The 22,177-nt window shown below is 43.0% G+C and overlaps 3 protein-coding genes and 1 long non-coding RNA gene across 6 annotated transcripts; all 4 read right to left on the bottom strand.

The window, feature by feature from the left end:
* Positions 1-88: 88 nt before the first annotated feature.
* Positions 89-2,969, bottom strand: si:ch211-222l21.1 (parathymosin). Of its 2 annotated transcripts, none has more exons than XM_062564035.1 (5): positions 2,742-2,969; positions 1,883-2,083; positions 1,407-1,473; positions 1,120-1,203; positions 89-990 (listed from the first exon to the last, which is right to left on the bottom strand). In XM_062564035.1, the coding sequence occupies exons 1-5, from the start codon at positions 2,790-2,792 to the stop codon at positions 917-919; spliced, it is 477 nt and encodes a 158-aa protein (XP_062420019.1). In that variant the 5' UTR covers positions 2,793-2,969; the 3' UTR covers positions 89-916. The 2 variants fall into 2 exon arrangements, with proteins under 2 accessions (XP_062420019.1, XP_062420020.1); XM_062564036.1 differs by having other exon boundaries at positions 1,126-1,203.
* A 2,760-nt stretch (positions 2,970-5,729) lies between these two features.
* On the bottom strand, positions 5,730-10,315 carry LOC134132287 (uncharacterized). The gene is made up of 3 exons (XR_009956835.1): positions 10,000-10,315; positions 8,367-8,473; positions 5,730-6,727 (listed from the first exon to the last, which is right to left on the bottom strand). It is a non-coding gene; the product is annotated as an uncharacterized LOC134132287 (long non-coding RNA).
* Positions 10,316-10,481: 166 nt separating this feature from the next.
* odad1 (outer dynein arm docking complex subunit 1) lies at positions 10,482-16,873 on the bottom strand. Of its 2 annotated transcripts, none has more exons than XM_037448081.2 (15): positions 16,806-16,873; positions 16,177-16,257; positions 15,978-16,077; positions 15,703-15,892; positions 15,463-15,588; positions 15,209-15,322; positions 15,063-15,130; positions 14,774-14,961; positions 13,269-13,403; positions 12,988-13,070; positions 12,729-12,897; positions 12,136-12,299; positions 11,953-12,056; positions 11,742-11,829; positions 10,482-11,650 (listed from the first exon to the last, which is right to left on the bottom strand). In XM_037448081.2, exons 2-15 carry the CDS (start codon positions 16,241-16,243, stop codon positions 11,546-11,548), a joined length of 1,701 nt encoding a protein of 566 aa, XP_037303978.2. In that variant the 5' UTR covers positions 16,244-16,257; positions 16,806-16,873; the 3' UTR covers positions 10,482-11,545. The 2 variants fall into 2 exon arrangements, with proteins under 2 accessions (XP_037303978.2, XP_062420079.1); XM_062564095.1 differs by having other exon boundaries at positions 11,748-11,829.
* A 533-nt stretch (positions 16,874-17,406) lies between these two features.
* LOC119229418 (taste receptor type 1 member 3) lies at positions 17,407-21,966 on the bottom strand. Its single transcript, XM_037489722.2, has 8 exons — positions 21,698-21,966; positions 21,261-21,561; positions 20,511-20,867; positions 19,993-20,409; positions 19,702-19,905; positions 19,495-19,615; positions 19,034-19,404; positions 17,407-18,930 (listed from the first exon to the last, which is right to left on the bottom strand). The coding sequence occupies exons 1-8, from the start codon at positions 21,961-21,963 to the stop codon at positions 18,340-18,342; spliced, it is 2,628 nt and encodes an 875-aa protein (XP_037345619.2). The 5' UTR covers positions 21,964-21,966; the 3' UTR covers positions 17,407-18,339.
* Positions 21,967-22,177: the final 211 nt, after the last annotated feature.

Raw genomic sequence — 22,177 nt, 5'->3', positions numbered from 1 at the left:
TCCACGATAAGAAAAATTGGGTCAAGTGACATCATCTACTTTGAAAAACATTTTAGGCATTAATGCACAAGTAACGTACGCAAACAAATTAAGTAAAAAGACAATTTATTTGTTAATCAGAATATACAAAGCAGTGGCTGGAGTAACCGAATGTCATTCTGGTTTGGAAAAGGGCAGTCTTGCACACAAAACTGGGCTACACAGCCATAACATAAAACTTGTTGAACGTGTAAGAAAAACAAAGTATAAATGGTACAAACTTGCGTGGAATGCATACAGAACAAATGACCAAAGCGTTAAGATTTAAGAGGGGTTAATTAACATTGCAAAATCCTGCCTCCATAAAACAAGGTCAAGCAGTCGTATCATGGAGGCACAAGACAGGACCCCTTTATCCATTTGCACCATCTGTTGTGTTAACAGGGCCGCCAAGCCAATAATTAACAAGCAGCTCAACACACAAAAAAATGATGCCTCAACTTATAATGCTAACAACTGTCCATTAGCCCCTGCTTAAAACTTATCTTTGGTCCTGAAGTGAATCTGAGGAGGTCAACATGAGCAATGGAGAGTTGAGCAGCTGCCTGTAGGGATGAATCCCCTGGTCACCAACGACATAATAGAGATTGCGCTTCGAAGCATACCAATATAAAACCCCAAGAAATGGAAATAAAATGATCTCATGGTGTGGCCCAATTTGTACAAGTAAAAAAAAAGCTCATTTTAAAGACCAATAAATAACATTTCATAAAAAAAAGGATGCCGGGCCACTATGTTTAAGGACTCCAGTGCAATGTGATAAACATGGGAGCGAGCAAAAAAGTAGGTCTCAAAAGGTACAGAAAGCACAAGCTCTACAACACGATGTTGACCAGGCTGGTTGGACAGTGCTGCAAACAAGTAGCAGAGTAGAGACCTAAGCCTCCACTTCTGCCTCTTTTGAATCTCCATTTTCCTCTGTCTTCTGCTTTTTTGTCTCCACCTTTTCCTATTTAAAAAAAAAAAGAAAATCGAAACATTTTAAGCATTAGCCAAGAATGAAATTCAAATAAGTCAAGATCTTTAAAAACACTTCATTATAGAAAGGAATTTTTTCAGCCTGGTGACAACCCACCTCCTCCTCCTCCTCCTCCTCCACCTCTACTGCACGCTTCACAGGTTGTGCATCAGCCTCCTCAGCAGGGGGCGCCACCTCTGCTTCTCCTGTAAGCACAGTTTCATTTTTTTTTTTTTTAAAGAAACAAACATTTCCTGACTTTGATTAGAAAAAAGACAAATCTTTGTTAAAACGGAATCTTGACCTTTTAGGCCACACTAGGATGTGAATTTTGTGACAAAAACAAAGTGAGACTTTTAAAGAGCAAGTATATTCCTGGAAACAAAGTAGGTAATTTATATGAACATACCATCATCTCCATTCTTGTGTTTCTCCTCTGCCTTTTTTTCCACTTTTTCACTGTGATCTGCGCCATTCTGGATTAAGAGAGAGCGAGGTCAGTCAAAGAAAACAGCAAAACTCAGAATTGGGCCTTTTATTAAATGAGCAGTGTTTGACAGAAAGAAAAAAAGAATAGAAATCCCCAGCATATGTGAAATAATCCTCCCACCGTCCTACGCGTACAGACGCCCCTGGGGACACTTAAAAAAAAGGGGGGGGGGGGCATGTGTGTCGAGCTCTCACTCCCCAGAGGATTAGCTGCGAAGCTAAACTAGAGACGCCAATGGAAACGTCTGCGGGTCGGCTAGCGAACATCTGTGCCTTTTAACGAGGCAAACAAAGCGCTGCGTAGAGAGCAGTTGGACAGGAAGGGGAGGCGGGCGCAGCGACACCTGCATGATGAGGGCTGCTAAGACAAAGGCTGGTCCTCGTCTCCCAACTCACTGTGCCATTGGCAGGTGCTTCCCCGTTGTCGGCCTTCTCCTCCTCCTCGTCGTCGTCGTCCTTCTTCTTCTTCTTCTCCTCCTCCTTCTTCTCCTCCTCCTCTTTCTCTTTCTTCTCCCCCGCCTTCTGTTTTTCCCCCTCCTCCTTGTTCTGCTTCTCCCCCTCCTCCTTTACGGCCGCTTCTTTCTTCTCTTTCAGCTCCTACAAAATAAAAGCATGGCTTTTGATCAACGTGACGATTCGGCAAAAGGCTTTATTCTGAAGGAGCCACGCGTTCTTAACCACGTCTGGGTTTTTTTTTTTTTTTTTAATGAGAAAGCTCGATCTCCATACCTGGGATAAAGTTTTAATTCAAGCAAGACTACGTCGGGTCGAATTAGTTGCAATGGTGAAGGTCTTTTTTTTTTCCACCCCCGAAACGCAGCGTTAACGAGACTGTGGCTTCCCGCCCACAGCAGCAGCAGCAGCAGCTCCGCTTCAAGGGCTCCGGTTTCTCCCTCACCGCTTTGTCTGCTTTATCAAGGCGCTTTTAGCTAAACCACCACCATCACACCGCGCGTTCAATGTCCAGCTGCACACGCCGAAGACGAACCCGTAGGTCGCCGCTTCGGTGGACGGTTGTCGAAGAACTTCGCATTCGAGACGTGTTTAATTTAGGTAATTTCCCATTTTGACCCGGTTACTGTTTTAACTTGAAATTAAGTTAAACGGTAAGGTTTGGGTGCTGTAGCCGCATACAGCTGTTGAACCCCGAGTGAGCAAAGACAATTTTGGATATGAATAATACAACAACTTCGAAAAGTTACAAAAATCTTTTAACACGACAGTTTAACCGAAAGAAAAACGGAATGAAACGCACCTTGGCTGTAACCTCTGCAGTTGCGGTTTTTTCAATAGCTGTGTCGGCCATGGCTGATTTTCAAAATTAATTTAGATAATTATATTCCTGTTAAGAAAAATATATATATTTTGTATTTCTTGGCTCTTTGCCTTCGTGTGGGTAGTCCAAAGGCGCTGAGAGAGAAATGATGTCTGCCTGTCTCCGCTTTTCTCTCGAGCCCGTTGAAAATCCTCTCTTGTTGGAGACAGACACACAATTGGACAATGTCTGCAGGCAGAGTATTTGATAGGAGGGACGTCCTGTCAATCACGATGTAGTGTCCCGCCTACTGACCAGCTCCTTGTTGATTGGTCAATTGTATTAAAGCTCCGAAATAAGGTATCAGACTTGGTTTTCTTACAACACATCAGTTTGCGTTTTATATTTGTTTCTAAAATGTTAATAACGAACACGTAGGTTTTTCAAAGTATCGATAAACCACGAAAGTCTACTGAAAGCTGAATATTGAATCAAGTAAATGGAGTGAAAAAGTTTCTAAACATATGTCAACGAACGGCGTCTTTTGTCTTAGCGCCCTTTCGCTGCAGAGACGGGGTTTCAAATTACAAGCTGAAAGGAATAATGTGACGATTTGAAAACACTACGGCCACTCCTCCTTTCTATATTTAACACATGTAGCAAAATGTGTTCCTGCTTAAATGTGCTTACACATGAACTATTTTACAAACCTGGTCAATGGAGAACCAGTAACAGTTTTATTTTCACAGTCAACAAGAGTAATTAAGCAATTATTTTATTTGTATAAAATACCCTAGACAACATAGCTGCTCAAGAAAAAAAGCTTAAGAGGGTTAATTCCCCATTACCAATCGGAATGTATTAAAGTACTAAAATGGGCAATGAATAATTATTCAATATAAGTATACATTAATTTATCATCATTTCATTTAACTGTGTCCTTCTGAAGAACATATAATTGGAATAAAATAAGTTATTAATACTAGTTATCTGTAATGAAGAAAAGGAAAAAATATAGCCCACAATGGCTGAGATCAGGCTAAGCAATAAGCAATGTGGCTTTGTAATTTGTGACTATCCGGGTCAGCATTGGGCTGATGCGTTGTACAGTAAGTGGGTGCAGCTACAGTACTGTGTAAAAAAAACATGCATTGGATCACAGTTATTGTCATGATGCCATTAAATGTGTTTTCCCTCATGGGAAAGTCCAAAGGTACCTTGCTTTACACACATGGTTGGTAAAGCTTTGCCAGAGCGAGAATGCTGCTGAGATACTATTGTCTTTCATTCAGAGCATATTTCAAGTGTATCTGATTATTTATAAATTATTTTAGATATGTCTCCCTTTTCTTCTTAGCCAAGAGAAATTGTCTTATTGAAAGTCTGGTTTTGCGTGATATCCCAAACAGTTTTTTTTCTCCTGCAGACGTCTTTTGACATTAACTTTCTTTTGCAAGGCACTTGCTCATCCAACTGTCAAACCAAAGGAAGTGGTAACACTCACATTTTTTTGGGTCCTAACCCTGAAATTCAAGCCCCCGCGTGGTCAGTCCCTCAATACAAATTCATGTAAAATTTATCTGTTTTTTGCCATGATACGCTGGCCTACAATGGAATTAAAAAAGTTTCCACATAATCTTTATTATGGCCTTTTAAATTGCCTTTCCACTTGCATTACTGCAGTTATACTGGATGGATTTGAAATATTTCTAGACAGCCTTTCGGCTGTTTGTGTCCTCAACTTGCCTAACAAACCCATTAAACATTGACACAAGTATTTTTTGTAATTTTAGGGGCTTGTCTTTAACTGCCTCACTCATCCTGTGTGCCAGTATTCAAGCGGGCTGAAGCCTTCAGGCCCCATTTGGTAATTCACCTCACATTCAGCTGAAATATTATCATGAAGGCTGTAATTACAGAGATCAAAGGCTCTTGTGTCAGTGTGCCAGCTGGTTACTTATAGATGTCTGTTATGCCTGGTATAAAGAAGTTCTTTTGTTTTGACTCAATCTATTTTTCTAACATCATTTTTGTATTAAGGACATATTCTAATATTGCAAATTTTGAATACAAAAGCCTCTGATTTCAAAATAAATAAATATATATTTATATCAGACAAGAAACTACTCATCACAAACCGCAAACAAAGAGATAAGAACACTGACACAACATTGGTTGTATGTGGCTGAAAATTATACACAAAGCAGCAATTTTTAGACATTATGTCGCTGCACTGAAAGGCAAGAACTCAGCTGGGCAAGTGTATTATCATTTTATTTGGGGGGAGACTACAGAGCATTGAGGCAGACATCCACAGTGTAATGTTCTCAGTAGATCCAGGGGAGGAACAGAGGAGCAGACGCAAAGCAGCAGTAGGCATTACTCACTCTTTTTCTGTAACTGGAAAATGGGAGCAATCAGTGGGGGAGTGTTTGTGAGATCATTTCCTGTCCGCTTTTTTTTTTTTTGTCCGACTCAACATGTTTCCATGTTGTATCTTAAAAATCCACGTTGGGTCAGCCTATTTTACGCTGCAGGTAAACACTGTTGCAGCAGTGCAGTCAAGGCAAGTTTGTAAAATATATTTAATTCATGAGGGGACTTTTTTTTTTCAAACTTCTCATTTGCCCACAACTGGCGTCTTTCCACAAGTAGGAACAGGAGACCTTTATTGAAGTTGTTTTAAATTGATGGAAAAACAGAAAGCAGTACTGGATGAGAGAAAGGCATCTTTGTTTTTACAGTATGATGTGCATGACAGTAAATAAAGGGTTTCCAGTAGGCTGGGGAAACATTTCTTTGAATGTTAAACCTGGATTTAGGATGGGAAGTGCAACACAATGATTTCACTTAATTTCTTCAGGACAAAGGACTGACCTGACTTGTGGAATGTCAGTGCTGCAGGGGTAAGTGAGGCCCATCGAAGAGCATAGGGGCCTGGATTAGGCGGGGGAGGGGTCCCTATAATTGGACGCATTGGCGGGGGGGGGGGGGGGGCAAACTGTGCTCTTTTGTTTTGAACAGCAGTGTCCTGCATGGTCTGCCTGGCTTTCTCAGCCTTTGAGGTCCTGCAGAGTACAGGACAACATGAGGTTAACTTCTCAGTGGCACGCTTTCCTTCAAATGCACCGCGATTGAGAAAGTTATTGATCTATAATTAACACGATTAAGTCATTGTGGGCCATGAGGGCAACATGTGCACTAATAGTGCTGCCACAAGACCCCCACAAGTCATTCTGTGTTTTCAAATTAAAGGTTTTTTTAAAGTGACTTCTTAGACAGGAGTCACATATTTAATAACATTTCTGTAAATTAACAAAGTTATTCAATGCTTTTACTGAAAAAAATAATGGCGTTTGAAGAAATATTCCTTTTTAATGTCTTCAAGGTTGAAAGAAAAGAAAAGAAAACAACAGCAAGACTATAATAATAATAATACTAAAAAGTAAATTAATAAATGACTCTACCAACAATGTAAAAGGGGGGTATATACAAAAATATTAAATGCTTACATTGCAGGGGTCGCATTTCACAGTTACATTGGTGCTATTACGTCAGTGCAGCAGCCATAAAGGATTCAACTGAATAAGGGTAGAGAAACAAAACTACCTTTACAAACAAATGTTTCAACAAAAGTAAGACTAAAACCCCAAACAATATACATTTAGTATGAAAGAATAAGATTTCTAATAATTAAGATAAGATAAAACACACAAAAGATAAATCAAAGCTTCCCAGATTCAGGGTGCAAAGAGATCACACATATCAAAGTGTACCGTTCTCTACACTCTGATTCTGCCACTCTTGCAAATGAGTCCAAATGGTTGTGCATTGTCTCCCTCCCTGTTGGTTGGATCCCATGGTCCAGCCAAAGCCTCAACCAGTTGCTCCGTCCACATCGGGTTATGAACTCTTTCTGCTTTCTGGCTCCATTTTGGGATCCCGTCACGAACCGCGGGGGCCGATAAAAGGGCTTCGACCCTGACCTAAAAGTAGGGACAAGAGTAACAATGAAAATACATGCAGCTGAAACCTTGGAAAACCTCAAACTACAGACTGAATGGAGCCTTCCCCCGAAGGACCGGAAAAAGAGCTCCAAACAGACTCGGGACGCGCCCCAGGGACTACATCTCCCACCTGGCCTGTGAGCGCTCGGGGGAGGCGTTGGAAGGAACCGCCGAGCAAAAGGTCACATGGGTGACTACTGACTGTGTTACCATAGCTACTTTGACTCTATGAGCAAAATGAATGAAGATACGTGTAAATGTTATGGGCACTCTAGTTACAGATGCCAAGTTATTTGTAACATGTATTTAGTGAATTGCATGTTCAGAACATGGAATGTACGAGAATATATTTGTGTTCTCTTCAGAAATGGCACACAAATTATTCAACAACTTATTGAGCTGTGTGTTTTTTTTAAAAATAAAACATAAAAAGTTTATAATTCAATCAAAGGTTATACTAACTGAGGACACCTATGCTGTGATGACATGTATGTAATTTTCACATCTTTAATTGTTTCTGTGAAAATATCGGCCATTTTATTGGTTCTTGCTGCTGCTTTGTTATGTAAATTGAAGAAATGCACTGTGGATGCTGCTGTTTTGTTTCTGTTCTTAGTGTTTCAAATTGGCTACATCTGAATTTTGTTCTGCATCCTCTTGATTTAATAGCCATGAAGTATCCGTAAATCCTTGAGTAAACACATATAAATATAAAATAGGTTTAGGTTTCATAAACCTAATTAACAAATATGCTTGAATGAGTAGGTTCTGTTTTCTCTCTGCGCTGCGGAAGTTCTCCCAAACTACCTTATTTATTCCACCTCCTACAGCTCCACCCGTGTAACTGCCTTGCCAGAGAAGTGGAAATTTCCAGTAATTCCTTCTGCTTTGCAAGACATGCTCCTCCTCCTTCTATTTTCCCGCCTTTCAGTCTACCTGCTCCTTCCTGCTCCGGAGCCCAGGACCTCGCAGCCCTCCGCTGCGAGCCTCGTGGTAAAAACCTCCCATGGATCACTTAGACAAAACATGACATGTTTTCACCCTTCTGGCACTATTTTCTTCTCAAATAAATGTATCTATATTGGCACCGAGCCCTCTGCGAGACATGCCTAGATGTTTGCTTTCTGCTCTGAAAATAAAGCTTATCCACAGAATAAAGCCGTAAGAGTAAGAATTACACTGGCTCTTGAATGGTGAAAGGTTGGATTTGGTAGCACAGAACAGATGGTGGATTTGCATTTCTCTTTCTCTGGCTGATCTGATATTCCACACAGCCTGGTTTTCCCCGAGATTCTCCAAAGATTGTCGTCAACTCTCACATCAAGAATCGAGACGCGCAAAGGGATCACAGAGCAAGGCCCACGAGGAAGTTTTTTGGAAACCAAGTGATATCTGTTTTTGTGTTTTTACGGCCTGGAAGTCCAGGCTATCTCAACGCTACATCTGTGGGTTTTTTTTCAGAACTTCCTCTTAATTCAACACCGCAATACAACCGTGTGCACATGAGAAAACCCCGATGCTTGCTGGAGAATTATTTCAGATGAAACATAAATAAAAGCCACGAGACAGCTGCAGTGGAGAAGTTTGAGTGTGTTGATGGCATGAGGCGCACGCTGACCTTAGACCCATTGTGAAGCACCAACAAAGAGCCATCTGCACAGCAACCAAAGCTGAGATGAGGGACTCGCACACAGGGGGATCGAGGGGTGGGAGGGACACAGAGACCTGAGGAGAGGGTGGGGGGGGGGTTGTAAAAAAAAAAAAAGGAAACAAATCAGTAATCAAGAAATATTTGAATGGGACATGATCAGCTGGATCATGTCGGATACATCAAAGCAGTCGACGCTGAACGTCTCAGAGGTTTGCACACAAAGAAAACAGGAAGCTGCGCACCGCACCAGCCCAGAGAGTGTATGGATCGCTCCACTTCTGGTGAAGTGGAGGACGAGAGCCGCCCGGCCTAATCACTCAAAACCACATTTCCTGCGTGATGAGATGAAGTCAGCCCGAGGCACTCCAAGGCCAACGTTTGACACAAACCTGCGTCGCACGCACGGCGGGTATCTGCTTACTTCGGGCAGAAACACAGTGTTCTGAATTGCAGAACAATATTCTGGAGGGCTGGTGTTTTGGGGATGTCAGTCGATTTTACAGAATTGTCTCTCTTTTGAGCGGGGGTGCATTATAAAATGGTGAAAACAAGACAAAATGGTGGCAGGGACATCTGTAAAAATCAAAAAATGTTTCACAGGTAAGACATGCGAGTCAGGATTGCTTAGCAACAGCAAGGAAAGATTCTTCCAGCCTGTGTGGTAACATGGAAACTGATCCTGCTGCCACCCAGTGGTGCACTAATAGTACGAGCCATGAATGAACCGGCACCTAAAATGATCAAAGGCTCACGTCTCTAACGTCTGTGTGCAGTTTAATAAAATAGCTAGAATCACCTGCGAGGTGTTCACCTGACAATCGAAGGAGGACTTGATGTGAAAAAAAAGTGACATCCCGTTCGAAAATGTGTCCAGCAACTTGATTGGCTGGGAAATGCACGAGCTCTCATGTTGCTTAGCAACGTACGTGGAAGAGTGTATTGCGGGTGGGAGGGTGTCAGAGTTGTAGAGGGGGTGGGGGTGTTCGTCATGAGGAGGGAACATTGTGGGTGCAGCAGGCAGACTGGCTGGGGAAATACCTGGCACAACTCCCAAATAAACAAACTAAGGAGAGAGAGAGAGAGAGAGAGAGAGAGAGAGAGACATAGGACAGGGGTATTTCTTTGGGTCCAGATAACAGTCTTGTTTGAGATAAAGGGAACAAGGCATTTTAAAAATGCTAAAACAGTTTGTTCCCAAAGCAGAACAGGACTATAGATAGGAAGTTGAGAGCAATTCGCTGAGAACTTTGTCGGCAGTGAGATGAAAGTTGACAAGAGCTGAACAATCCAAATGGCCAGTGCCCTAGAATGAATGTATCTACGCATTAGTGTGTGTTTGATGGAGCTGTGGGTAACATTATCGGCGTAAACAGTTTCTAAAGAAGCCGTTCATTTCTTTAAATTAGAATAAGTTTAACTTAACAACCTGCAGCTGATCTAAAAAAAAAAAAAAAAGGATGAAAAATACTTAAATTGTAAATTATTTCAAGGTGCAAAGCGAATGGTTCGCCAGAAAAATTCAGCCACCGTTGAGCAGCTGAGGGAAGAGAAAAGGTGGAAAATGTGCTTATATGGAGAGGGAAGGGTAAATAAGTACGACCTGCAGAAGGAGGCGGGCCTCGATATGGCTGATGCAGGCGGTCTCTGCAGGCAATGAGGACTCTTTTGTCAGCGGTAGGAAATGAGGTTTCTGTTGTGATTAAAAGGAAGGTTTCTATGGCAATGCAGCGGGCCGTGTGCACAGAGCGTTTGCTGGGAGTGGAGGGGGCTAAGTGAGAGTTGAATTTCAAAGAAAGCAGCCGCCTCCATCTCATCTCCCACCATCGCCACCCGTCTGCCTTTCCACTGCGCTCTTTTATCTCTGATAATCTGTTTTCATAGGCCCACTGCAGGGAGGATTATCCTGAGCAAACCAAAGTCATTGGTCAATCAGTCATAAATGTTAACGGTGCAACCGTTTCAAAATTGGCAGATATGCTTATTAAAAAACCCACACAACTGTCTTTAGATTGTTAACATAATTACATTTGACAGCTCATTCTTTCCTTGCAAAACCCATAATAAATAAATAGAAAAAAGCAATGATGGCATCAAGGTGACCTTTAATGCTAAATATAGCACAATCCTTTTTTTAAAATCGTTTCACAGTTGAAAAAAAAAATAAAAATCTGTTTCTTAGAATAAGTTGCACCGGCACCGATGTTTGTACAGAGGAAGCTGCTCTCTTCAGCTGTCAATGACAAATTCTCCCCACCAGAGGCTCACCCCAGGATGTTTGGATAAGATGACATTTGACACCCATGAGGATAAAACTGAGGTGTAAAAAAAAAAAAAAAAATCTTTGCACATTACAAGCCACATTAATTAAATACAAGATGCAAGATATCGCTACTACACACACAGGTAATATAGGAAGTCCACGCTGACTACCTATCAGCAGCATGAAGAGTGGATGATGTTAATGATTGTGATGTACATAAACAGATAACTAATGGAATGAAAAGATACCAGTTTATTTAATTAATTACATAAATAAGAATAAACGAGTCGGCGAAACACATCTGAGAAAAATAAGCGTCATTTCCGCAACCTAATAATGTTCTATATCAGTGTGTACAGTGAAGCGTTAAATGCTCCTCGTGTCCTTTATGGAAACACAGACTTAAGGGCTCAGCCTGCCAATTAGAATTACAGAAGGTTCTGCTGCCCCCAACCTTTCTGTTTGAGCATAGCAGCAACCACCATGCAATGAAAAGCCGCCAGTGCGGGAGGGTTGTACTGCAACCAGACTGCATAGTCAAAGCCAGATGGCAGGTCCCACATCAAAAGGACAGCTGGTTTACCACAATCTGAAAGGGCATCTTTACAGCCCCAGACCTAATTAGTTTTAACGAAACAAATCCCACCAACATGTGGCCATTGAACAAGTCGCGCCAACAAAGTCCTCATAATAGGTGGCATGCATAAGGTAATTAAGCTTTAAATGTTTACATGCGCAGGCTGCAACATTTCAAAAATGGGTCAATCTGGCTAAGGTTCCGCCAGCGGCCGCGGCGCTCGTTGTTCTACATCATTCTTAACAACAAAAGCGGGCACCACAGATGCAGGCGACGGCGGATCCAAATTTAAACACAGAGGCCGACGTGTCAGACCGGCGCGTCCTCCAGAGAGCGGAGCCGCCCACCGAACTGCTGGCTGATCTTTGAGGCTTTGGCTGCTGCCTGCCGGGCTGAACCCTCCTTCTGCAGAACCTGTGAATCAGAATCCAGTAGAATGAACAAAGTGCTGGAAGCAATGCGTCGCGATGAAAAGCTAGAAAGGCGCAGGGGCCCCCGCACTAACCCTAACCCATATCCGCTTGCGAAGTTCCCCCTGTGAAAGTGGTCGTTCGTCCTCGTCGGTGACGGGAGACTCTTCGTCATGTCCCAGGCTGTGGAGTCCAACCAACGCAGACACACACGCATCAACCGGATATTCACCGCGTTTAAACGCACGGGTGAGTTTAATAATTATTAGACGCGCAGGCAGCAAATTGACCGGACGGGGGGCAGACCTGTGGATTTCAGGTTGGATGCTGACAGTCTGCTGAAGCAATTCTGGATTTTGACCCAAAAGACATTTGGCCAGGTCTTTTGGATTGTAGTCCTTTTCTAGATCCTGCAAGAGTCACAAATCCAGAGACACTTTACATCAGGAACGTTTGCAAGAAAAAGATAGTCAGAGGTCGAGAGGTTACTTTAGAACTGAGGAAAGCTCGTATGGTGAGCAGCTCGATGGTCTTCTGTTCCACCGGACCCAGGCGGGACATGACGTTGTTCTCAGCGCTCCCTGTGGAGGAACCCAGTGTGTCCTCCGTCACTGAGGGGTCGCAATCCATTCTAGAGAAGATGCTGTTCACGCCTGTGAGATGGGAAAGACCGGAGTCAGGAGTACCTGGAACTATTATAAAAGGGATTTCTTGATCAAGGGTTTAAGGGTTGTGTGCATCTAATTTGATAATTGTTTCAAAGGATATTGGAATGAATTATTTAATTTGTCTTAATAGAACCATGTCCCTATTTCCCCTGTAATTACTAATTATAAAACTACTTGATGACCTGACTTAGATGACTGAGGAAATCACAGACCAGTAAAATGATTGGAGCCGGGGGTTACGCAATATTTTTGACCTCATATATCAATGTTGCAACAATGCCGGAGGGTTTTTGTGGCGTTGTGATAAATCGTAATGTGGATATAATATAAACGCTCGTACATCAGAAAATGGATATCAAAATGTGAGACGATATGGTGTCTGAATTATCAATAATTCCTAACTCTACGCCAAACCTGTTTTGATCTCGTCCAGTATTTGGCTTATGATGCCGGCTTGGTTTTCACAGTCCTCTGCTTGAAACTTGCTTTCCTTTTGTCGCTGCTCAATGTCTCTCAGCAGAGAGCGATGATCCTGCTCCTGCTGCAGACCTGCTACACCAAATCTCCGTATCGCTGCTTGTGTCTACAAAGTCACACGTCCACACACACGTATGTTAAAACATGTAAATAACTGGTGTGAACCGACCACGCACAGCAGAAAAAAAACACTCACCTTGCTGATGTAATCTCGCAGGGCCTCAGCTTCCATGTTTTGCTCATTTACAAAGTTGAAGTGTGCAAAGTTCTGGTCTTCAACTGCGCAGCATAACAGCCATACAAAATACAGATACATTTAAGTCTCTTCAACTGAAACGTAACATTTTACCCGAGTAGTCGTCCGAACGTGGAGGAATGTAAGATGTGTTCAGATGCTGTCGTGGCTTCTAAAGGACGGTGAAAAGTGTTGTCTCTGTGTGAGTCTGACACAGCGAGCTCGTGTTGGTAAATCTGTACCCTGGATGAACCTGGAGACCAGCATGTCCAGGCTGTCCTCCCCTGTCACTGCTTGGATCCTCTCGAACACCTCCTCCAGAACGCCCTGCGACTCCTCCCCCGAGGCCATCCTCCTCTGCTCCTTCGCCTCGGACGCTTGGCAACAGAAGCACCTTCACGTCAGTGAACGGAGCAACAGCGCCGTGGTTATCGTCTATTAGTGCTGACATCAGCTGTTTTCTTATTCACATACTCCTCCTTGTCAAGCATCAATCAACATTGAAAAATTGCAAGTCTTAAGTATGTTTTTTAAAGCGTTGTTTTCTTTTTAATCAGCACTGCCACTAGAGATGCTCACGAGTCCTTTTTTTGCAAGTATAGGACAAGTCTGAAGCCTTTAAGGCGTCTAGTCTGCTCAGAACAGCTTTTCTGAGGAATTCAAAGCATGCACTGCGTTATCACTCCTTTAACAATATGCATTCAGTAGTAGCATTTTTTGTTTGTTTTTTTGTTTGTTTAAGATCACTTTGCAATGCAATATTTCAAACTTTGCTTTATGGTATTTTCGCTGGAACCACAGGGAACATCCGAGAGTTATTTATGTCTGGTTGCAGCCTTACAGCCTGCTCTGCATCTGTCATTAAGGGACACCACACCCTGCACACTTCACTTATATCCACGCCCCATTTTTCGAATACTGACGTTAAACAAAGCTTCTTTTGTTAATTGTTCCTATAGCGTGTGTGTCTTTTGTCTTTGCCACTGGGGCCAGGTATTAACGCGTGTGTTCAAGGCATTGCTGGAAGGACAGACTGTTTCCAGGAACGTTCGCTAATATATAATTTGACTGAATGGAGACATACCAATAGGACATTTTATGTTACTGACACATCTGAGGACGGATGTATTTTCGATAAAAACTAAAAATTTCTCTCTTGACTCCACATTTGTGACAGGCCTATCGGCCCATAATGGAGATCTGTGTGCTAGAGGTTCATCAGCAGCTCTTGCGACACATGGGCGTGTGCCCGTGCACTCTTTTGACATTATGGTATGTTCCACCGCTATACAACATTGCACACGCACTTTACAGTCACGCACTAACCTACCCTGCCGCATTTGCTGCCACCACCCACCGCTTTTAGTTTGGCGGTGCTGCCCAGTTTGTGACGCAATGCTTTGGTGTTTGAATGACGAATAGATGTTACTGAGTAAAACAACATTTCTCCTCATTTTTACATAGAAATTATGTCTGTCCTGTGAATTTTCAATGTGGCTACATCAGGCTTTGGGAAGGTCCTTAGACGTAGAACATATTGGATCCTTTTCTCTAGTTTCAGCGCATTGTTTATATCTCCCGAGACTGTCCCTGGGCATCCATAGAGCACACGCTTATAATTGGTGGCACTCCCAACTGTATAAACATTGAACAATCCCTGTCATCGTCTTTAGCGTCTCTAACACCTTTTTCATTATCATAGTATCATCAGAACTGCCATCTTAGCCCCACACACTCGCAGCCTTACGTTGTTTGTGTTCCACCTCACGGCCCGGGTCCTGCCCACTCCTCTCGCTGCACTTGGTGGTCATAAACTCTTTCAGGCTGAACTCTAGTGCAATAACCCTTTCCAGTTCCTTCATCTCAGCATTGTGCTGGGCGAGGTCCTTCTCTGCCTTCTCCTTCATCATCGTCATCTTGGACTGAGCTTCCACTCTAAAGTGCAGAAGTTAATGAATAATCCCCAAACAAAGGTTAATGACAGGCATATCAGTTTGATACTTGCATATAAATTACACAACAGTATATAATAGGACCTGGCATCGTAGGCTGCAGTGGACAGGTTGACAATTTCCCCCATTTTCTTTCGGACATCGTAAAGTTCCTTCAACGCACACAAAAAGCTGTGCTGAAAACCAGCTCACAAACAGGTGTTTGAATGATGCGTGGCGTCGCCTCTGACCTTGTCCAGTTTGCTGCGTAGTTGCTGGAAACGGATGCGCTCGATGTGAAGCGTCTGCAACTCCTCTCTCAGGTGGCCGTTTTTGGTCAACTGCTCGTTGAAGCGAGTCAAGGACTGGAGAGGACATTAGTAAGCCTTTAAAACAATATCCAACAAGTGCATGTGATGACATCCTATGCCGTGTAAAAACAGAAAAGGAATATGAATATACATTAATAGTAAACTGGATGTCTGTTTTGCAGTTATTTACTTACTCTGTTCAGTTTGTATTCCAAAGTGCGCATGGTCTTCTGAGTCCGCTGTAACGCAGACTTCTGCGCATCCCCGGATCTGACCTCCCCTTTTCTCAACTCTACCAGCTGCAACTCCATGTTTGCAATCTGCGTACATTACAAAAAACATGACATGCAACTGTTTTCTTTCACCAAGTATATCAGTAAACATGAAATGGGACATATCGGATCATATTGTAGTTACTGACTAAATGTCCTCACCTCTTTCTCAAGCTCTTTTTGACACTGCTTCTCTTTCTCCAGCTCCTCCTCCAACACGTCTCTCTGCTCCAGCAGAGCACGGAGACACTGAGCGTCCTCACTGTCCTGCTGTTGGCGTGACGAGCTTTTGAATGTACCAAGGTTCATGTGCAGATCCTCCTGCTCCTTCAGCAGATTCTGTATCTCCTGCCTTCATCCACATCACACAGACAACCAATTAGGCAAGTACATGCGTGTACATTTGACACAGTGATGTAGGCGTAGTGGTTGTTTACTGTTGTTTGCGGATCTGCTCCCTGGCCTGAATGCTGTAGGCCTGCCGATCCCCTTCCATGATCCTGAACTGTCTCTGCAGTTTGGCTATCTCTGATTCTGCTTTAACAAGTCACATGCACGTTTATAGCTGCTTCAACCATGCAACTTGCAAGATAAGAGTCAACATCTACTAGTTGATAGCAACATAAATAAAATTACCTGTTCCATCAACATCCATCTCACTGCTGTCTGAGTGGGCACTAGTGGCCAATCCTCTCCGTGGCATGGTGACACTGGGCTCTATGGGATGGAAATAAAAATTAAAGTGATGTTTCCTGCAGAAAAGACCTTTTCCCCTGACCATTAGGTCTAATCCTACCAAATCTCTTCATTGAAGGCCTAATATGAGATTGAGTTGGATAACAAAATTGGTTAGAATTGTTTTTCTTTTCAATGATTATCTGGAAGCAGTATTTGCCTAATGTTGATCTTGTCAGCATATTGCATAATATTAAGTTAAGTAAGAAAATTTGCCCTCATATTGTTTTGGAAATGGCAGTTTATATGAAAAAATTATACGTATTTGTCTTGTTGTCTTAACTATGTACTTTAAAAGACACATTTAAAGATTTAGATGTTTTATATTACTACTGCATACTTTGTTGCATGATAGTTTTTCACAGCACGATCGAGCCTATACCACAAGGCACACTAATAGCATGGCTAGCAAAACCAAACAAAGTAGTCATGATTATCGCGAGCTGTTATGCAAAAACTTAAAATATCTACTCTGGTTACAGTTTGATAAAACGTGCCTGATGTTGGGATAAAATAAAAATGAATCTCACCAGTTTTTAAGTAAAAACCCCAGCGCCAACTCCTGGGACACACGGCAGCCCTCCAGCAGCCCTGAGTTGTTAGCAACCGTTGCTAAGGGCCTTGGGAGTCCCTGATAGACAGCTTGAGTGCAGAGGGCCGAAAACGAAAACACACAACACAAGTGTGAGGGGGGTGGGGGGGTCATTTAAAGTGTTTATCCTCTCTACCAGTAGATGGCAGTATGTGTACAATTAAGCTGTGGGTATAAATATTTCCCTATGTCTTTGCTAATTATGTACGTTATGGTTACCGTAAATCCAAAGGATGTCTGCTTTCAAAATGTATAGTTGTATAATTCAGATCCACACGTAACCACGTGGACGAAAGAGCCTGTGTTAAAAAAAATGTATTATTGGTCTATTATTATTGAACGCCTTTAATTGGACAAGGATCCCTGTTGTTACCTTCGTCGCTGTATAATCACCATTATCCCTGTCACTTTGTCATTGTCACTGTCGTCATCATCACTCACCCTCACACACGCATGTCCTTTTGTTCTGGCCTCTTAATTAAGAGCGACCCACGTCATCAAATTGTAGGTGTCGGTGATGTTAATTATTCTGTTCTGTTCTTGTGTCTGAACGCTGCTATAAAAGTTAAGTGCACAGCTACTGACAATTCTTATGATATCACGCCCATCTTTTTTTGTACAAAAATGTTTCGCTACCTTGTTCAGCATGTTGTTGTTGTTTATTTCTGAACAATTATCCAATAATTGGCCATTAATTATCCATCTTGGGCCCCAGGTTACAAGTCAGACACCAATAAACCCACAGCAGCAGGTCATGACCTTTATTAGCAAACAGCAGTAACTCACACCTACTGTGATATCATCAAATGAAATCTGCAAACATGTAGATTGGATTTAGAGAAGGGCCACATTTCCCCTAACTTACCAGCATTTGAATCAATGAAGTACAATATTCCTTAAGAAAGGTATAAAATAGCATGATTTGCATGTGCTTAGGTAAAGTACAATTGCATAAAAACTGTACTTGAGTATGTAATCGATTAAATGCTTTTCACCCCTGATTAAATTTACACTCTAAACGCATATATTGTACGGCTATGTTCATTACATTTTCAATTTGTACGTATTGTATGAGGAATTTAAAAAAGCCCTTTTTGTTTATGAACGTACCCTCCAGGATTTGTAATTGAAATTAAATCCAAGTCATCAACCTGCAAAGTCACAATAAAATGCTTTCCACAAAACCACTGTTGTTCAGCCAGAATGTTGTTCTGTTTTTTATAGCATGCAATGAAATGTTATCTCATATAAATACATGTATTTGCATATTTATTGCATGAACACCGAAACATTGCACAAGACATTTGGACCCTTTATAATGTAAATGGCAAAATAACATATTCATATTATGAGAGCCTAAACTGTAGTCCTAAAGTAAGACACACACACACAAACAGTCACAAATACAGCGGGCAATTGTAAAAAAAGATGTTTGACTGGTACAGATTATTCATACAAAACTGCAATTAAGTCTATGTCTTTTCCCCATTCTGGGGCTGTGGTTCCTCTGTAGCTTGTGTTACTGGAGCACCCTCTAGGAAGGTACCAAATTGCTCTGTTGTGTTGAGCTCAGGCTTTCTCAACAGCAAGTGGCATTTTGGGAAGTAGTAGGCTGCCACCAATGCCAGGTTGCTTCCCAGGGAGAAAAGAACATGCGCTATGGACCTGTCCTTCACATTCAAACTCATGTAGATCGGTATAAAGGTCACCCATGTCACGCAGTAGAACAGCGAGGAGAAGGTGATGTCCCTGGCCAGGTTGTACTGATGAAGAGGCTTTGCTGCCATGAAGGTGCACATGAAAGATAAAAGGGCCATTGCACAGTTGAAACCTTGGATTAGAGCAAACCCAGACAGTAACATTGGACACGCCAGAAACGTTGTCAGAAAATTTATATTCATGTTTGTCACGTGCTCAGACAGCGAATTCCCGTGTTGAACAAAAAAGCCACACAGACCAGCCTGCAGAGCACAGCAGGCCAGCACAAACAGCCAGGTCCCGGGGCCTCTCAGTACCGGCAGGTGAGGGGCGGCCGTCTTTGGGAACTCTGTCGCGTACAAGATCTGTGGAAGAAGACGCATTTGTAACAAGATCACAAGATGCGCCTGCTCTGTTTCGTCTCACACCTGTCTGCAATTAACGCACTTTTCTTGTGTCATTCCTCACCTGTAGTGAGATGGAAGTCATGACCGAGAGGGCCACCGTTTGGAAAACGGAGTTGAGGGGCAGCTGAAGACGACACACCAAGTCCCCCGGCTGCCCCAGGAAGAGCAGAAGGCTGAGGGAAGCTCCCATCAGGCCGACCACAGCCACAAAGCTCAGGGCTCCCCCCGAGGCCGTTATCACCGGGGTCCCCCGGTGTTGCAGGAACACGACGCCCACGGAAATCTCGCACACCAGGAGCAGCACCACAGCCAGTGTCAGCCCCCAAGCCTCGGGCGTGTCCCAGGAAAAATAGGAGAAGGTGGGGTCGACGCAGCCAGTGCTGCGGCTCGTGGACCACGTACGGTTTGGGCACTGTTTGCACTGGATGTCTTCTGGAAGTCAGAAAGCACAACATTTCGCCGAAAACGTTTTTCGGGTTTACTTTAAATGTGGATCAAGTCGTCGACAGACGGGCGCGTTACCGTCTTTTTCCTGGTAAGTTCCTTCCGTACAGTTGATACAATCAAAACAGCAGGAGTGGAAGCCTTTGACCTTGCGGACCTGGCCCTTTCCACAGTCTGACGAACAGGTGGACTGAGGAACCTGCAGAGGTTGTGCCATTACCACAAGTATTTTAAAGTATACATGTTTGTGTTTATAACAATTTCTTTATAATTTGCCGAAATTACCATTGAGTTCGGGGTGTGCCATTTGAGGAGGCTTTCGTTGACACTCAGTTGTTCATGAAAGCTCCCAACAGTTTCAAATGTTACATCTGAAGCGTTCCAGACCCACTGAATTATTTCATATCCTATGTTCGGGTTGCCGTTACTGTCAAACATCAAATGTGTGCCATTTATGTCCACAGAAGTATTCTTTAAAACCTCCAACAGCTGCAAAACAAGATTTGCATCAATACATTAATCTCAATACTGTTAACAGGTTATTTTATTGCAAGTCACAATTACGAATTAAACCACCTTCCAGGGAAGGATTTGGGTTTCAGGTCCATGGATGCAGGCAGTCGAATTGCATTGCAGCAGGTTGTGCAGGGCCTGGGCAACGCTGTAGATTGCGGCATACACACTGAAAGCTTGCTGCCTCACTGCGGCGTCTTCGACCAGGGAAACATTTGTGGTCGACAGGTTCCAACATTGCGGGCAGGGATTTTTTGGATCGTTTGATCCACGTGCTGGAGGGGCGGTCCCGTCCCTCTCTTTGCTCAGTTTGGCGAGGAGCCCCCGCGTGTAGCTGGTGAGCAGGTCCAGGGGTTTGGTCTTCTCGGTGAAACCGATGATGGTGCCGACTCTTTCGATGTGGTCGAGCGAAGTCAACCGATTGCTCATGGACCAACTTGTGCTGCCGATCCACACAGCGGTTACATTCCTCTTGATGACCTGGCGGTTGATCGGATTGGACCATTTGGTGTGAATTTGATATAATCCGTCTACCAGCTACATGTAATACTTGCACACTGCTTGCAAAGTGCTTCACTCACCTCTGTAAAAAAGACCGAAGCTGGCTCCCCAATAGAAAAGACCACGACCACATTAACTTTGGTTGCGTTGATGTTGTTGATGATGGTATCTATTGCTGATTGAGGGTCCGTGTACACTGGAATTAGTCCTTGATAGGCCACACAGATGGACGTGTTTTCTGCCAATTTGGAGAATTCCTGCACACCTGCTTTTCCATACTCCTCTTCACTGCCCACCACTGCCACCCAGTTCCAATTAAACCTTTTCAACAGCCACACCATGGCCTCCACTTGCCATTTGTCACTCGGAACCGTGCGGAAGAATGACGGGTAGAGAAGCTTGTTACTGAATTTGTCACTGGTGGCACCAAAGCTTACCTGAGTTGAGAAAAGTCGTGTTATACCACTTTTGAATTTTACACCACAGATATTTAACAATCAATTCTGCACTCTTGAAATGCAAGGCCTAATGCACATTGACTGTGGTCGCTGATCATTTTGTTCTTAATGTAACCGTAGTGTCAAAAGGTTATCAATGGACAAACATACAAATGAATTGACATTTCTAGGACAGCAAGCATTCATCTTTTTCTCAAGACTCACTTGCCTCCGAGATAAAATAATCATCTTCTTTCCCAAACAGGAGGCAAATTTCTAGCCTCACTTTGCAAATTAGATTTTAGCATTCAGAATATTTCACAAGGATATGTTTTATCAGGCCAAGATGTGAATTCTCGGCAGACATGTGACTTGACATGTGTGTAGCCAAACCTGCGGCATCAGAAAGAATCCCAGGAGTTTTCCTATGACCGATGTCATTTCTGAGGTGAGGGGACCAATCACTGCTGATATGCTGGTCTCATATTCTGTGTAATCACACTCCACAGATAGCACTTTGTTAGATTTTGCAGTGAGGAAAGACATGGTGGGCTTTACAACGACGGCAGATTGTTTGCATGTATCATAGATTTCAAAACCCAACTTGATGCCAGGAAGCAGAACATGTTGCGCATTGATCTCATCCACTGCGTATTTCATTACCAGAGCGAGGCCAAGTCCTAACTTATTCACACTGTGGGAACACCAGCAGATAAAAAAGAAACAAAGTAGGAATTTGGTTAGTTGGTTAAAGCTTAGATATTTGTGCAAAATCTCAAATAATGGTGGTCATTATTTGACCAAGAATGTTGTTTTTCACAACATCTTACCTTTCACAACTGATGTTGTCAGGCCTCGTCCTCTGGCTCAGGTTGCTGGAGAGCAGGTTAATGGGAAAAAGCCCACCGAGCAAAATGTCCCCAGGCAAATTGAAGAGGTTGGTAGAAATGTTTTGAAACAATTCAGGTGGATTCTGACTGCAGCTCGACCTGAATGCCCAGCACAAAACTAACAGAGTGAAAGGTGCAGCCATGATGCACATAAACCGGGACTGAAGCCAAAGTAACGAGAACAGCGTGCATAAGTGTCGCTGCATCAGTCGTTGTATGCAAACTCACCCGAAACCGCCGAGGGGAAACTGGTGCAATGGGGCCCCTCCTCTAACCGGCCACCGGAAGATGTAATACAAGGTGACCGCAAATCGGCTCAAATGATCCGTATACCATTTCACCCGTATTTACATTTGTGGTGTATTACCAATCATATCATGAAAAAGCAATGTCTTTATAATTGCACTATTATTATGATAC

The sequence above is a fragment of the Pungitius pungitius genome, chromosome 8 (genome assembly GCF_949316345.1).
Source record: "Pungitius pungitius chromosome 8, fPunPun2.1, whole genome shotgun sequence".
Classification (NCBI taxonomy): Eukaryota; Metazoa; Chordata; class Actinopteri; order Perciformes; family Gasterosteidae; genus Pungitius; species Pungitius pungitius.
The sequence above is the reverse complement of the archived record's forward strand: the minus strand, read 5'-3'. Positions and strand labels throughout refer to the sequence as shown.

Excerpts from the sequence above, each read along its gene's own strand:
- si:ch211-222l21.1 (XM_062564035.1), bottom strand. The coding sequence starts at position 2,792 with ATGGCCGACACAGCTATTGAAAAAACCGCAACTGCAGAGGTTACAGCC. Across the intron at positions 1,204-1,406 it reads ACACAAGAATGGAGATGATG|GAGAAGCAGAGGTGGCGCCC; the intron begins GTATGTTCATAT and ends CTGTGCTTACAG. Across the intron at positions 991-1,119 it reads GGTGGAGGAGGAGGAGGAGG|AGGAAAAGGTGGAGACAAAA; the intron begins AGGAGGTGGGTT and ends TTTTTTTTAAAT.
- LOC119229418 (XM_037489722.2), bottom strand. The coding sequence starts at position 21,963 with ATGCAGCGACACTTATGCACGCTGTTCTCGTTACTTTGGCTTCAGTCC. Across the intron at positions 21,562-21,697 it reads GACAACATCAGTTGTGAAAG|TGTGAATAAGTTAGGACTTG; the intron begins GTAAGATGTTGT and ends GTGTTCCCACAG. Across the intron at positions 20,410-20,510 it reads CTTCGGTCTTTTTTACAGAG|GTCATCAAGAGGAATGTAAC; the intron begins GTGAGTGAAGCA and ends ATCAACCGCCAG.
- odad1 (XM_037448081.2), bottom strand. The coding sequence starts at position 16,243 with ATGCCACGGAGAGGATTGGCCACTAGTGCCCACTCAGACAGCAGTGAG. Across the intron at positions 14,962-15,062 it reads ACTGCAGCCTACGATGCCAG|AGTGGAAGCTCAGTCCAAGA; the intron begins GTCCTATTATAT and ends TCTGCACTTTAG. Across the intron at positions 12,057-12,135 it reads GAGCTTTCCTCAGTTCTAAA|GATCTAGAAAAGGACTACAA; the intron begins GTAACCTCTCGA and ends TGACTCTTGCAG.